Below are 16,322 nucleotides of genomic sequence, written 5' to 3' on the forward strand. Positions count from 1 at the left end.
CAATGACAAGATTATGATTTTGTCACTGGTGCTTCTTATTGCAAATTTAGCAGAAGCTTTGCAAACCTGCCATTAGCTGAAATAATTATTAGAAATTCAATGCAGAGCCATACGGGATTCAGTGTGGGGCAATTAAAATGATGACTCATTCCAGAGTCATCAGAAATTCCCTGAGAAACCTAAATGTCATTTTTTTCCAATAAGATAATTTATTATAGGGTTGTATAGAATATCTCAGTCCTAGACAGAAGTAAAAGACCCCCCAAGACTGTTTTTCTCCTCATCTGTTTGCAAGTTTGTGCAATTATTTTTACAGCATGCCACTTGTTCCACAAAGAAAAATTCCTCTGGGCTCTGTTTTTAGCATCAGTGAAGTACCAGCAGGCCAGCTTTTGAGAGCATCCCAATGAAGGCAAATTATTAAAGCCATGCTGTTGTATTTACAAACCCCTCTGACACCCAGGCATGTGTGGGACAAGTGCTGGAAGAGATTGAGAATGGGCAAGATTTCTGAGAGCACATGAGAAAGTCCTTGTGGTGGTATAAAAGAACATTCAAATAATTGCTTTGGGGGCAAAACTGGCAGCCAGTGTCTTGATTAATGATCCTAGCAATGAACCTCTGGCCACCTGGTAGATGTCTAGTGAGGTCATCAAGGGCCTACCACTGACTTCAGAGCAAGTTGGAAACAATTGTATGTGGGGTTGGGAGCTTTTTGTGTCCTTTTTCCCTCATGTTTCTGTCTTGGAAGGCTCTGAAATTCAAAAAGACTAGAAGAAAGGTAACATATTTGTTGGCTAAAAGTTGTTCTTCTTAGCTAACTCAAAAAGCCAATTCGGTATGACTAAAAAAGAACTGCAAGCCTTACCATCAGAGATGTGAATGCAGGGTATTTTAAATGGTGAAAGTGCTGTGAAATCTCTGTAGGAAGCTACAAAAGCATATACTTCCTCTACTGTCTTTACTGTCCATTATCACTCTAAGGTTGAAAATACCTTATTTGGAAATATTTGAGAACTTCTAAAGCAATGAAGGAATTTAAAAATTCCCGTTGCCTGTGTTTTCTTTCTTACCTTTTACTCCTATTCATAACATGGATAAAATTCCATATTTGGTTCTTTTTAATAGCAGTAAATGAACCAGAAACTTGGCTCCAAAGTGTTTCCAAATTTTAAGACAAGCTACATACAGATCAGCAGGATGGCACTGACAGATTGTCTCAGAGCAGTACAAGCATTTCCCAGTTGTGTTGTGAGAGTTTTAGGAGGGGAAAAGGAGAAAGATGGAAGTTCAGTGTCACACCCAGGCAAACAGAGGAGCCAGCAAGGGAAGGTGTGCAGCTGGACCTTACTCTAACAAACAAGGAAGGTCTTGCTGGGGTCAGGAAGGCTGGGGGCAGTCACGGCTGTAGTGACCACAGGATCATGGAGTTCAGCATCCCATGTGGAGCAAGGGATCTGCAGCAGCTGGGGCTGTCCAGCCTCGAGAGGAGCCCCAGCTGAGAGGGGCCCTCAGGCCTGGGTGTCCCTGTGTGCAGGGAGGGCTCCGAGCAGGGCCCAGGCTCTGCTCCGGGGGCCCAGCAATGGCACCAGAGGAACGGGCAGGGACTGATCCCAGGAGGTTCCACCTGGGCAGGAGGCAGCACTTCTTCCCTGGGCAGTGCCTGAGCACTGAACAGATTGTCCAGAGAGGGTGTGGAGTCTCCTTCTCTTGACATACTCCAAAACCATCTGAACACAATCCTGAGGAACACCGTCTAGGGGATCCTGCTTGAGCAGAGGGGTTGGACCATTCCAGCCTTGCCCTTTCTTTGATTCTGTGATTGCTTCTGCAATTCTGTGATTTCTGACTTGAGTGTGAATAAGGACCATGTGGGGTATATAAGAATGATACTCATGCATGAGAAAAATCCCCTGGTTTCAGAGTTTGTGTCAGGCTCACAATGCAGTACAGGTTTCCCAAGGACCCCCAAAACAGCCAGATTTCAGGTGAATGTAGGTCAGATTTCAAGTCTGCCTGGATTCTCAGAAGGAACTTGAGATTTCACACTGAAATTGCAGAAAATTCTGTGACTGCTTTTATAAGGGTCCAACCCAGAAACACAGAAAGCATATCCTAGGTTCCAGAGTTTTGTTCTAACCTTAAGTTTCAGTCAGTCTTGAATTTAAAATGTCTAATTTATACAAATAGCAAATCATCTCAGACGAACCAAAATCACTACATATTATTTACTGTACCACTCTGAATATTCAATTAAAGGGACATTATTTCTAAATGTGACCCCCAAAACCATGTTTTGTATTAACACATTCCTCTGGATTTTATGGATTATACTTAAAACCAAAAAACTATACCAAATTCTTTCAGTCATTCTTAGCTTTTGAAAGCAATACAATGAATCAATGAATAGCTATGGGTATAAATAACTACTGAAAAATGCAACAAAAAGTTAATAAATTTCAAAATACTATTTATATTTTAAAAAATGGGAAAAAATATATTGTTGGTATTGCAAGCCTTTGTATTTCTTTCTTAAAATATGAAAGTATTATCATTTGTTTTTTGCAAGAACATTTGAAAAATAGTTTAGAAGTGTTAAATAAAATTTATTTGCATGAATTCTGCTAGCAAAGTATCTGTAAAAACATGCACTTGTTTGGTTTGCTTATGTCCCTCTGCTTATGAAATTCTGATGAAAAGTAAAATATAATGTGCTTAATAAGAATCAGCAATGTGGTCTAGTGGTTACTGGGCTGTATTTAGAATTGGGGGACCCATGATCAGTGCTCGGTTCACATAATGAGCTCTTTCTGTCCTTGGGACTTCACTGTTTTCCATCTCAGTATCTGCTTTTGCTCTTTTTGTCCCTCTCTCACATCTAGACTGGGACATGTTCCAAGCAGGACCTGCATCAGTATCTCCATGGGGGTGGCACAGCACACACCACAGAGGATGCCAGTTTAAGCAGGGAAGATAATGCATCTAGCAGTAATAAATTCTCCCTGGCAACTTTAAAGAGTTGACTTCCATCTTCTTTTGCCTCCAAACACAATTTATGATGCTGAGCTGAAGTTCCCAACCTAAGTGAAGTGATCAGACCTGGAGCTGGTCTTCCAATGTGATAGTCAGCTGCTGAATGAAGTTCTCTTATACCCGTGGCAGCAATGTTTAGGAAAAAAGACTGTGCCCCTCAAGGCTGTTTTTCTTTTTGGCTCTTCAGTCAGCTTTCTCCTGCACACCTGGAGACCTCAGTGTGAACTATCACTGAAGTATCAATCCTGTCTCTACGCTTGAGTTTGTGCCTCTCTCACCACACTGAATTTATGTAGTATTTCCATTCCAGTGAGCTCCTGCCCATACAGAACCTTCTGTTTCAGTGCATGGCCAATGCAACTGTGCTAGTAAGCAAGATCCAGGCAGTAAAATATTTGCACTGTTTCTGTCACCACCAATTCTACTCTCTCTGCCCAGTGCTCAGCACAGGACTGAAAGCACACATGGTTTTAGAGGAGGAAAATTCAGTCTTACTTTGGGGACTAGAGAAGGAAGTGGATTTTACTGGATTGCTATATTGGTGTATTGGATTCTTCTGCAACACTGGAGCAGAGGGCTTTTCCTAGGGAAAAACACTTTGAAGGCTATAATCTCTCCTGCAGAAAGATTTGTTACACTTTTTAAAAGACAAGCGTTGAGAGCTATGAGGATTGATGAACATAAACCAGCATAGCTCCATGATGTTTATTGTTACCATGAGAAGCAATTCAGTCATGGTTGTAGGCATGAAACTGCTTCTTTTTCTGCAGCTCTTTGTAGTTTTGTAGTTACAAAGCTTTGTAATTACAAAGAGACAGTTGTGCATCTGCTAAGAAGTGCATTGTGTACTACTATGTGTATTTCATTAGAGCTGGGGTCAAATAATTGATTTGGGTTTCACTGGAATAAATATCTGGAAGTGCTGTGGAAGTTGAACAGTGCAGACAACTCAGTTCTGTCCCATCACAAGCCCCGACATCCCTTGCTAGACTTTTTGCAAATTGGATGCAAAACAGTGAATTATCATTATGCTAAACGGATCCTCCCTGTTATAGGGGCTGGAAAGAAGGCTTAGGAAGCAGAAATTTTTACAGGAGTGCCTATAATACATGGCCAGCTCTGAATAAAAAGAAACAGCAAAAAAAAGGTGAACAACAGATGCCATCCGGTGACTTGATGTGGGTGCGGGATCAGAGAGAGGGGTGAGTTCTCGGGGAACGCCTCCTGCCACCAAGCCAGCCTCCCCCCGTCCTCCAGCACACACGTTCCCATCCCTCGTCCTTTCTGGAATACCTTTCTTCCAGCCTCATTGTTGTGCAAGTTCATCAGCCTCCGTGCATTCTTTTTGATTTCTCGGGCATCAACAAACCTCCGGGAGAACTCAATGCCGTATCTGATATCCGCGGAGCAGCCTCCCCACTTCCAGCCCTCCTCCTGGTTGTAGTAGCCCTGTTTCTCTCGGTCACAGCCACAATTGCTGAGGTTGCCCTGGCTGCAGGCGGCCGTGACAGCGTGTGCAACCCCGGCAGCAGTAATGGCATAGGTGAACGCAGCTTCCCTGCTTCCTGTGGAGAGAAGCCAAAAGCTGATGGGTTGGCAGAAAGGCAGCACGTACTTACTAAAGAAAGTACACACATTATCTACATCAAGGGGGTCAGGCAGTAACGTGAGGAGGGCATTATTCCTCAGTGTGGATTTCTCATCTTACAGAATTCCACACGTATTTAAAATGCTTGGCTCAGCTCGGGCATATTACCCCAGGTCTGCAGCCATGTGATAGTCCCACGTACACCCCTTCACCAGAGGGGAACTTGGCAATGAATCTGGACAGTGGTGAGGTGAGGCCACAAGATTTGTTTTCACACTGTCTAGTCAGGTTTGCAAGCTTGAAGTTTATCTGTTTCAGATGAATAAAAAGTGAGTTAATAGCTACCTCTAAGCACTGGCACTGCATGGAAAAAGAGAACTGTTCAGACAACAACAACAAAGAAAAACCCCAGGACACAAATGGGGCTGATTATTAATCTAACTTTATAACTGCTCAGTAGCATCCATAAGTGATGCTGAGTGTGAAGTACTGCAAGAGAGACCTATAGAGACAAGAACTGGGTAGGGTTCATTTTCTTTCAAGGTAGAGGTTACTCCTTTCCCTTGCAGACTTCTCCTGTGCATAGTTTTGCTGAAGTGACCCTTTTCCACTCCCACTCTGACTCAAACCTCTACATTACCATGGCTATTGAGCATACAAAGGGCATAGAATTGCTGTGACAGCACTATTTTCTCTCCAAATTAGGTGAGATGCTGTCATGGAAGCACAGACTTATTTTTTTAAAATAGCTCTTTTAAAAAAGGAGTTGTTTGCTTGTTTGTTTGTTTGCTTTGTTTTGTTTTGTTTTGCCTGTGATGCTGCTACTTGCAAAGGTTCCTCGTTGCCAGTTCCAGGTAATAGATGTTGATAATTAGCATATGAGGAGAGGTGAATAAGGCCCCTTTCTATACTGATTGGCTGAGGTGCCTGTGAGGTGCAAGGAGGCAGAATTGATGGGAGGGGAAGCTACAGCCCATCCCTGCTCCGATGTGAGACCACACTTTGTCACTGACTTCACACAGGGCTGCATCGTGGTGTTTTGCTGCTGTTATTTATAACACTTCCACACAAGTTCCCTTCTCAGTGCTTTCCCCATAAGTTCCCTTCTCGTTGCTTTCCTCAGTGTGTTTCTCTGGTAATAAACAGACATTTTTGCTGCAGCCAAAGAATAACTGTAAAGAATTTGCAGAAAGTTGCTGAAATGCTTTAATGACCACACACAGAGCTCTAGCATCATTAGTGGATTTGGGAAGGGAAAAAAACGAACAAATTTTCCAGAGGAGGGAAAAAAAAAAACCAAAAACAAACCAACTTAGAAGCTAGTTTTCATTTTTTAATTTTTGGATTTATAGATCTCATAATTATTCTGGAATGATAACTCCACAGTATGGGGGATTTATATTTCTTATTTTCATAGCTTCCTGAAAGATTACACCATTGCCAGATATGAGGAAGATCCTACAAGAAACAATCAGCAACTGAGGTTTGGCACCATTTTCTTGTTTCTCCAAAGAACTAAAAAATAAACTTTGGGTAGGGAAAAAACAAAAGGGTTTTGTGTTCTTCAGCTACCAAGAAGGTTGAACTGACACATGCATTATTTGAGTAGATGGTGCAGTTGCAGGCCTGCCTCTGCTTTTAGACACAGCAGTGTTTTGTTGGGGTGTACGATGTGTGCAGTCTGGTTCAGTGCTTCCCAAACCATGGTCTGCAGAACACTGGTGGTCCAGGAGGCCACGGTAAAGGGTTCACAGCTAATCCACAGAGCCATATTAAACACTATTTTAAATAGTGTTTTCAATTAAAAGTTTGATGATAACGATACCTGGTGGTCTGTAAGAAATTCTGAGGGTTTATAGCAATCCAAAAGAGCTATGGAACCACTCTTCTAGTTCCTAGTGTGATCTTCACATGTTGATATTCACTCCTATCCTCTTCGCTTGCCAGCTAAATTCAAATCTGGGACTCTTATTTTAAAATGTGCTCTATTGACTTGCAGGATTTCTTTCTTCTTCTTTTTTAAAAAAATCTATTTCTAATCTATAAATTGAAATATTGGAAGTCTGAGATGTAATAGAAGCTACATATATAGATACAGTTTGCTTTTCTTCAGGATGAGGGTAAACTACAATGCAAAACCAGACCCAGGGAAATTTTTGGTCAGATACCTTTGAAGTATATGTAGAAAGGCTTAATAATAAGAAGAAACTTCTTCTTGTGAGGGAACATAGCAGCTGTGACCTACAGTTCAGTAGATTACTCAGAGATTTAGTGACAGTTGCTCATATTTTGTGTTTAAGCTCAATATATTCCCCATGTCTCCAGAGTAGGTGGTAAGACATTTCATTATAGCCACTGTGTCTGTGACTTCTTTGTAAATTTTCACACATTGCTTCCATTGATCAATTTTATAAAATGAAAGAAAATCAATTTTCTCAAGTCATGGGATAATATCAAATGGAAACCACACTGACTCTCCTAAGAGATTACTCTCCTGTTTCAATGCAGCTCTCAAATAAGAAGGTCTCAGAAATTAGCAAGTTAAGTTGCCCTGCTAAGAATTAAGGTGTTGGGGGATTAGTATTTTTTTAACTAGAATATGTTCTAAAACTTCACTTGTGTTCCTGAAAGTTTGCTAAGGTCCCAGGATCAGTGGAGTCTATCAGAAACTGCTGATGGAGGAGGGAAGGGAACCTCTGAGCTCAAATAATGTCTGCTGTACACAGAGCTTTCCATTAGCATGTCATCACCTGGAATCAGTTCTAAGCAAGTCTTTGTTAGGCAGCTAAAAATATTTAAGTAATGATTGCTGTGATACCTTAATGGAGAACAATAATCTCATTTTATGGAATTTTCTGAGATTTCAAAAATATTCTTGGTCTGCAACAAAAAGGAGACAGGTCTTTCCAGAAATATTCACGAAATAAAGATACAAGTAGCAGCAGATTTGGGGTTTGACTCAAATTTGGGGCTAGATATTTCTTTTTCCAGTGAATATCCTGATTATCTAGTTATTTGGCACTGTGTACACTCCGTTTCTCAGTCTCAGAAGAAAAAATCTTGTCTGACTTCCAAAGTTTTCCGTCACATAGACCAGAAAAATTCTGTTGAGATTTTTATTTTGGTGGAAAAGACATTGCTTTGGCTTTATTGCAACCCTTGTATTTGTCCATTTCTCTGTTAGAAATGCCTGCCTTGGTGTCAAAGATGACAGTTGTGACTTTATTCCCAAAACACAGAAGGGATGTTTTCATGAGTAACATGAGCTAATAACTATCTGATCTGATAACTGTCTAATATAATAACTCCAAAATAAGATGACTGCCGGTATTAATTAAAATTAAGCCTTTTTTCTTTGGTGAAGGTGCTCAAGGCCACTTCTAGCAATCTGCCAGGCTATCAGAGGAGTCTGTCATTTGCTAATCTGAGTTCCTGCCATTTTCTTTAGTTTATTTGCATTCTAACAGAGGGCTGTACTTTAAAAGTGTTCTAATAGCCAGCAATGCAGGCAGCTGCTACTCAGACAGACAGATATTAGACCACTGATTCCTTAGCACATGTCTTCTGGCAGATAGGCAGAGAGGAGCCTTTATCTGTCCTTGGAGTCATGGAGTAGCCTGTGTTTTACCCCTCATTTAGATGTCATTTCTGGCTACGTTTTAGACTTCTAGCAGAGCACTTAACTCAGTATGGTTTGATGTGGAAATTCTTACCAGTTCCACAATTGCTGAAGTTCACCAGACTCCAACGTGCACAGATTCAGCAGAGTATTTTCAGCCTGGAGCCACAATCAGCTGAGAATCACATAGGCTAAATACACATTCAATTACTCAGCTGTGAGCACAGGGTTAAAGATTTAACTGTTCCACAGCTATTTGCAAGACATCTATTTGTTGGAGTAATTAGATGAGAATTCTGCTATTGCACACACCATCCTGAAATGACTCATGTCAGCAGCTAGATGAATAAGGCTGCCACTGAATGTCAGCTATTAGAACTGTAATTTAACTTGAAATATTTAACTGCAGAACATACAGTGTTTGGCCAGTAATTTCCTAGATCTTGCATCAGCAATGATGGAAAAAATACATAGTTATTAAACAAAACAAATTTTTCATGCACTTACACAAGGCACTAGGTTGATTATATGACACAATACAATAGGTCAATGGGAAAAAGAAATGAACCACAGCAGAACTAAATTTTCTTTTGACAAACCTATCCTTTTCAACAAGTCTGGCAAGCTGAAGACAGATTGAGTCATTTTTTTATGGCAAAAGACAATAGATGCATCTAGATGAGTAAACTAAAACTCAGACAACAGCATCCTAAATAGTGTTAGATGAAGTCTTCTACAGACAAGTTTATTTCTTTTGTAATTTTGTATTTTATTCAACACACATATTAACAATTCTCAAGGAAAATAGTGCAGGTTCTTCATTTTGGTTTTGATCCTAGGGCAGTACAAGTCAGAGGGAGTTTTCTCACTGTCTGGAATAGATCCTTTATTTGCATTTTCAGTGTAATTATCTTTGAACTTCTTGGTTTATAAAAGCAGGGACTAATCTAATTTAATTTAATTTCTCTGTCCCTCTAACTTTCTGTACCCAATGCTACATGTCAGAACTAAAGGCTACTGAAACCACTTTGTACAGGCAGAAAAATTAAGAAGAGCAGAAAACTCACGAGGGTCTCTACTCTGTCAACCCAGGCATAGGCTAATAAGACAGATGTTCCTCACAACAGCTTTTATTGTTCCTGTTCTTAAGGACCTTCAGTAGAGGAGGTTCCAGGGCCTAAGGACCCCTCCTGGTATGTATTTCACTAATATTAACCTGAAACTGTCTTTCTGAGTGCAAACCCACTGCTTCTTTCTGTAGAGCTGCCAAGAGCAGATTATTCCCTCCTTCTAACAGTAGCCTTGAATATGTAAAGACTTCCACCCCTTCCCAGACGTGTTGCATCATCAGTTCTTGCCCAGCACCCCCAAGAGCTCTGCTCCTTGCCCCTGCTCTCCCAGCTGGCCTGGTTGGTGTTGCAGTGCTGGAGATGTGACAGGGTGCTCCAGCTGCGGTCTTGCCTCCCTGGGGCCAGAGCAGAAGGAGCCCTTCATATGCCTGTTTAGTCCTGTTTATTCCTGCCAGCATTCCTTATTTCACAGCAGCAGGACACTTTTGACTCTTACTCAATTTGCAGCTGTCTCCTGTGCAGCTGCTCTCCCACCAGATGTTTCTCATCTTGCATTTATGCAGATGATCATTCCCACGTACAGATCTTTGCCTTCCTGATTTGCTTCCTCTTTCTTTGCTTTAAGGCTTTTTTTCTTCTTTTGTGGACCACTTATCCATGATCATGTTCAATTTTGACCCAAACTTCCTCCAGCTTCCTTGTAGTCCTTCCCAACATAATATAATTCGCAAATGCAATGTGCACAGCTTATTCTCTTGGTCAAGTCAAGAGTATAATGCTGACTGGTACCAACACAGATCACAAGAAACCTAGCCAGCACACCTTTCCATTTTGATAACTTCCCTCAACCTCAAAGTATGATCTCCAGATGGTCTGAAGTTCAGATGATCTGGCAAGTTCTTATTTTTCTTGTGCAAATGTCACATAAAGCAGCGTCAAAAGCTTCCTTTAAGTTGAAGATCTATGGTATAAACTGCTTCTGCTCTGCCTCTGAGGCCCTGGGTGGCCAAAGAAGGAAGGAAATTAGTTTGGTTTAACATGATTTGTTCTTGACAGATCCCGGTTGACTCTTACTCATCTCCTTGTTCTTAGTTATGAGCTTACAAATGTATTTTTTCATTTACTGAAGTTAACCTGATTGGTCCTACAATTCCTTTATTTTAGTTTTTTTTTTATTTTGTTTTGTTTTGTTTTTTGACAAAGGCAACATACATGTCTTTTCAATTCTTCTTAATTACAGTTCCCCACTAGTTTTCACTAGTGGCTGTAAGGACAACCAGCTATACACTCACTCCATTAAATGTTCTGAGATGAGGGACAGCTAACTGGAAAGCAAGCAACACGGACAAATATGCTCAGAGGGTTCCTCTGTTGATGGTGTAAGTTTATAACCATCTGCACACCATTCACCTGCTTAGTAAAGTCTGAGGCAAGAAGTGCTTGGCCTTCTTGACATTATCCTTGGTTTGTACTCTCCTCAGGAGTCCACTCCACTGAGTAGTGGATCAGCGTTTGTTCTACATCTCCTACTCACTGACAAATCGCTACTACATCGATTATTAAATAAATCATTACTACATTGATTTCTGTGTAGCCTCCTGTAAAAAAACATAGATACAGCCATCCATGGTTGTGAGGTTCCTTTGAAGCTCCTGTGTTCAGAAGTGTTCCTGAACAATGAATGTGGTGCTGGCTGAATATCTGTTACTGGCAGGACTTTCTGGTCAACTCTGATGGAGCCTGCTGATGGTCATGTCCAGTAATGTTCTCTTTACAGTACTAGTTCATTTCACTTTTCCTCCTTAAACCCGTTATTTTTCTACTGTAGTCTAATTAAAATAATCTTGTTTAATTTTGTTTCATCCATATAGGTCTGTTTAGTTGAACCAGAGCTAGAGCAGGGGTGATTAGAGCAGCTTCTTCCTAGGCTGTCTGTGGTATCTATTTTCAATTACACATGGCCAGGACAGAGAAAATTGCAGATCTCAAAGCTGAGCATGTGTAGTGATATGACATAATGGTTTATTTACAGATTCTTCTCTTACTCAGCATTTTTCATCTCCAGGCTCCCACTAAGTTTTTATGGCTGGAGGTGCCAGGATCTTGGCCGTCAGTTTAGAATTGCTCTGTCAACTGGATTGTTTTCTGTTGCTCATGTGGGTTTGTCAAATCTTCTTTTAGAATGGGCTGTACATGAGACAGAATTATTTCACACTAGCTTTATTGCAGCTTCTTGCTGTCACTCTTTATATACTTTTGAAAGCATGTCTATTAAAAAGAGATACTTACTCTGCCTCTCTTTTTCACATTTTTTCAAACATTTTTTGAATGTCATGGGTATTTTCTAAAGACTTGGTGTTACTTTCCACTGTGATTTCTGTAATGAGTCTTCCAAGGATTTACAGGGATTTTTAAGTTAATTAACCCCCTAATTTATTTAGTTAAGTCCTGACAACCTTAAACAATAGTCAGCTTTTCTGTTCCAGTGAGCATAATGCTGTTATGTTTTTGACTGTCTTTTGGCAACATGTCCCTTGGTGAAGTTTTCTGGGATAGTTTCTGTGAGGTTAGTGAGTTTGCTGTAATCTTTGAAAAGATGTTTAGCAGTGCCCAGAGAAATATGAAATTTTTGGGCTCTCTGCTGTAAAACTATATTTGCCATAACAAACATTTCTTACCAGCTCAGCCCTAAGAAGCAAACTGTATCCCATTCTCAGAGAAAATGGTGGTGAAATTGAGTTTTGGTCCCAAAGCACCACTGCTTATTTTTGTCTAAGTTAAATCAGAACATGGTGCTGAGCACACATTTAAAGAGTGCACGAGAGCATGGCTGGAGGAGCACGAGGGGGTAGTTCCAAGATGCACTGTGCCTTTGAGAGGAGCCTCTGTGTGTCACAGACGGCTGTGTTTTGACAATGCTGCTGCTAATACTATCAAAGTAGCATGTGGGAAACAAGAGCTGGAGCAGAGAGATTGTCTCCTGCTTGTGTTCTCTTCTGGACCTGCTGATGTCCCACTGTGGAGCTCAATGGTTCCCTGATGAATGTTTGGTGCCTTTTCTTTTCAACAATGACAAGAGGTTTGATATGTCATAGTATGTGAAAGCTCAGCTGGAGACATCCTGCAGTGTACTGAGGTTTAAGAAAGGTCTTTGCACCCCTTGCCAGAAAGCATGGAATCCTGAAGGCATCCCAGAGAAACTGTGTTCTAAAGTATACCAATGTCTTTAAATTAAATGAGTCTGTGAGGAATGTTGTCATGTGTTATACATTCTATTCTATTCTATTCTATTCTATTCTATTCTATTCTATTCTATTCTATTCATCTAATCTATTCTATTCTAATCTAATAATTCAACTCCCTCAACCTGTTAACAACAGTTCTTATGTAGGATTTGACACTGCATTACAATCTCTCTTTTAAAGGGCATTTCACAGAGAAAAATAAGTCCAATATTTAGAAAAAAGGGCAGGGAATCTATAACTGTGTGGGTACATATTTTTATCCTTTTTTTAGGTTTGCTCTTCATAGTATTCTTGCCCTATAATATGGCCTGTTAAAGGTTTCTGAGGTACCTCTGTGGTGCTCAGCAAGGGAAACATTTTCCACTTGGATTTAAGAAGTAGAAAAGATGCTTGCCACATAATAAAAAACAGAAAGAAAAAACAAGCAGAAAAGAAACCTCCACTCTGAACATGAGAAAAAAACAGGACAGTACTACCAATCACATTTTTAAAGTACATTTGCTTTCAAGTCAACTTCATGCTCTGTTTAAGGAGATACAAGAGCAGAGGAAGTGGCTACCACAACCACTGAGATGTTCATGTGCATAGATTTTAAAGGCTTGAGCCTTTCATGAGTGAATCAGTTCAGAATGGATGCACTCTAGGTAGGATCCTACCAATCTAAGTTATTCTGTGATTTTGTGACTGTATTTGATTTTGTTGAGGACCCTATTTCACAAAATTCTGTCATTCCTTCTATTATACTCATGAGTATCAAAAATCCACTACCATGCAGTATCAGACCTTCTCAGTGGACTTTTTGCTGGGTCAGTATTTTAATTAACTTAAATAATCTCAGTGGTCTGACATAATTGCACTGTGTTGAAGAGCACCTCTCTAAAAATAAATCTGCATTGCCATTAGCATCAAGTCATCTTTTCCTCTATTATCTTATGTCATTTCTAGCCCAAATAACAAATCCACAAGGACAGTGGTCATGTCCATTTAAATCACTTTGCATACCTGTCCTTTGCTGTAGGAACATGTTAAATAATCCTCTAAGGGGTCCACTGAATTATGGGTTGTTGTAAGCACCAAACTCCTGTACCTGGGCATGCCAGAGTGTCTGTGGATGGGTTTCTGTATATTCTGCAGGTAAAATTTCTGATCTTGCTTCCTGAGGTTGTTTAGTTAAATCATGAATATTGCCTGAATGTTCTGTGCAGAACCTATGAATAGGTCAGTGCCACTTTGCCAGAATTATTGAATTACAAATGTCTGAGTGATACCTGGACGAAATTGGTGTTAGACACAAATCTGTTTAAGGAGACACAAATCGCCTTAAGGAGACACATAGTTCAGCTGGAGAGGGCAAGAGACGAGAGATACAATTACCTCTCTTTCACAGAGGCACGAGGAGGTTAAGGTATGTATCCAGAGGACAGAAGGACCTGCAAGAGGGCAAGCTGTCCTCTTGCTGGATTCTTTTTATGAGGAGAGAACAGTAATTCAGTTGCAATCTTCTCAAACGATATCTGAAATACAAATTCAAGCCAGGGAGAATATCCATGAAGCTTGCATGGTGGGACAGGAGCCCTCCCAGAGAGGAGCAGTAGTCCTGGGACTGGGAATCCTATGCTCTGCTCTTCCACTATTCAGTACAGTATTGACCTGCACATCTCCTGCCAGAGACACAGAGGGATCTGACACAGCAATGCTCAAAATCCCAGTACCTACCAGAAAAAGCCATGGCTGTAGGAGCCCACTCCTTACATTCACACTCACACACATCCTCACATGCCATACCTGCTTAGCATGGATCCACATCCTTCCTTTACTTTTAATTTGGAAAAAATAACTGACTAAAAAATAACTAACATGTCTTCCCAGAAGAATTGCTGAGGTTCTATTTGTTCTGTTTCAGAGAGACACTAAGTGATTCCACATCCCCATTTGGAATTGACATTTCTTTACTACCAGTGAGATAAGTGCAACTTCGAGCTGGATATTCTGTTTGTCAGCGTACACTTTTTTCTTGTACTCATTTTTTATGTTAGCCCACACAAATGTTTGAGAGAGATGGATGGATGGATGGATGGATGGATGGATGGATGGATGGATGGATGGATGGATGGATAGAGATAGATAGATAGATAGATAGATAGATAGATAGATAGATATAAATCTAAGAAACCTCCTTTTGGAAACACATACAAAGCAAGCGTAGCCCAGGACATTTAGCAAGTATGAGATACTTCTTTCAGACTAGGTCCTAAAGTGTATGGGATACAAAATAATTTACTTCTATAGGGCAAGAGCTAAGCACCTAGAGCTAAATCTGCAACAGGGTGTTGGCTCTAAAAGCCTGTCTTTCAGATGTTCTTCCACATAGCATTTTCCATGTGGTTGGCACAAAAATCCAGCCTCACCAACAACTGAGAGAATTAGAAACCAAAAAAGCAAGGCTCCTAGAAGGTATCAAGCTGCATGGGGAAGCCCTGAAACTGGCAGTAGAAAATGCAAGAAAAGGGAGAGTCTAAACTTATCCCATCAGAGTTAAGCCAGATTTCCCTGCACAGTGAGTCTTTCCAACTTTGCTGGCAGCAATCATCGTAGTGTTATTGCTGGAGGGACATGGTGGTTTTTGAGAAGGAAAGCCCACCCTTAAGTATTCTGACTGGGGAAAAAAGATTTCTTTACATGAAAAGCCAGGAGATGACTTTGTTGCTTTCACTGATTAGAAAAAAGACATTCTTCTGAACATAACTTCTTCTAGTGTACTTTTCTAGGTTTTGGGTTTTTTTTTTTTTTCAGTATCATTTAACTTGGTTCTATCAAGTACAGAATTAGATGAGTTTATATAAAGTACTAATTCTACTTTGTCACAACATTTCTAAAGAAAGATTGTGTGGCTGCATTCACCTTTCTGATACATCTGGCTTGCCATCTTGCTGGGAGGAGAGACAGGGCCAAGTAATGATGTCCACCCTTCCTTGGTGTTTAAAGGGTCCTTGCCTGGTCACATTTGTAACCCCAGGGAGCAAGACACAGCACAAATCACACATATGAAAGAGATTTAAAAGAGTAAAGAGCTCAGAGAAGTTTGGATAAATACACAAAGTTTAGATTCTCATCCAAACCTCTCTGGTTTGCAAAATGAGTTTGGAAGCATCACAAGAGAAAAGTCTGTTTTTTCAGCTCTGGAGTTTCTGGTCCTGACAAGAGTTGGGAAGTGACAAGATTCTCATAAACAAGGAAGGTTTATCTGAATCTTCTCAGGACTTACAACAGATACTGAATCAATGTTTCATCTGAGCCTGTCCAGCTAACCCCACTGTGTCAGGTTATCTGATCTAGTAGACAAGTGGTTGCTGTATATTATTTGTGTTGTGTTAAGCTTGTGTCTTGCCACGGACTGAGCGAGGCCACCCTAAAATGGGGATCCAAACCTGCAAGAGATTGCCATAACAACCCTGCAAGCTACCTGCTGAAAAAAACTAAATTTTATAAGAATAAAATTATCAAATTTCTAGCCAACAGTCAATTGTTTTTAAGTAGTGTACCCTAGAAAGGAATGATGAGTTTTAAACAAAGACAAGAAGAAAAATTTCTAGGTTTTTAAGGTACTCCAGCTGCAGACCAGGATCCAGGCTTTATGACCAGAAAAGGAGAAACAAGGCCCTTTCTGCTGTACAGGAGTATTTCAATAGATAGATAGACTGGTATTAATACCAGTCTTTGAGATGCTGCTTATGTAAAACTGCTTCTAAAACCCATAAGCAAGTGTC

At 40.4% G+C, this 16,322-nt stretch overlaps 1 protein-coding gene across 3 annotated transcripts in view; it reads right to left on the reverse strand.

The window, feature by feature from the left end:
* WNT7B (Wnt family member 7B) overlaps positions 1–16,322 on the reverse strand; it is a 93,295-nt gene that overhangs the window by 10,920 nt on the left and 66,053 nt on the right. For all 3 annotated transcript variants that reach the window (XM_053944054.1, XM_053944056.1, XM_053944055.1), the window contains one exon: positions 4,327–4,598. In XM_053944054.1, coding sequence (XP_053800029.1) covers positions 4,327–4,598 — 272 coding nt within the window. The remainder of the gene's footprint in view (positions 1–4,326; positions 4,599–16,322) is intronic.

The sequence above is a fragment of the Vidua chalybeata genome, chromosome 5 (assembly GCF_026979565.1).
Source record: "Vidua chalybeata isolate OUT-0048 chromosome 5, bVidCha1 merged haplotype, whole genome shotgun sequence".
In the NCBI taxonomy this organism is placed as follows: domain Eukaryota; kingdom Metazoa; phylum Chordata; class Aves; order Passeriformes; family Viduidae; genus Vidua; species Vidua chalybeata.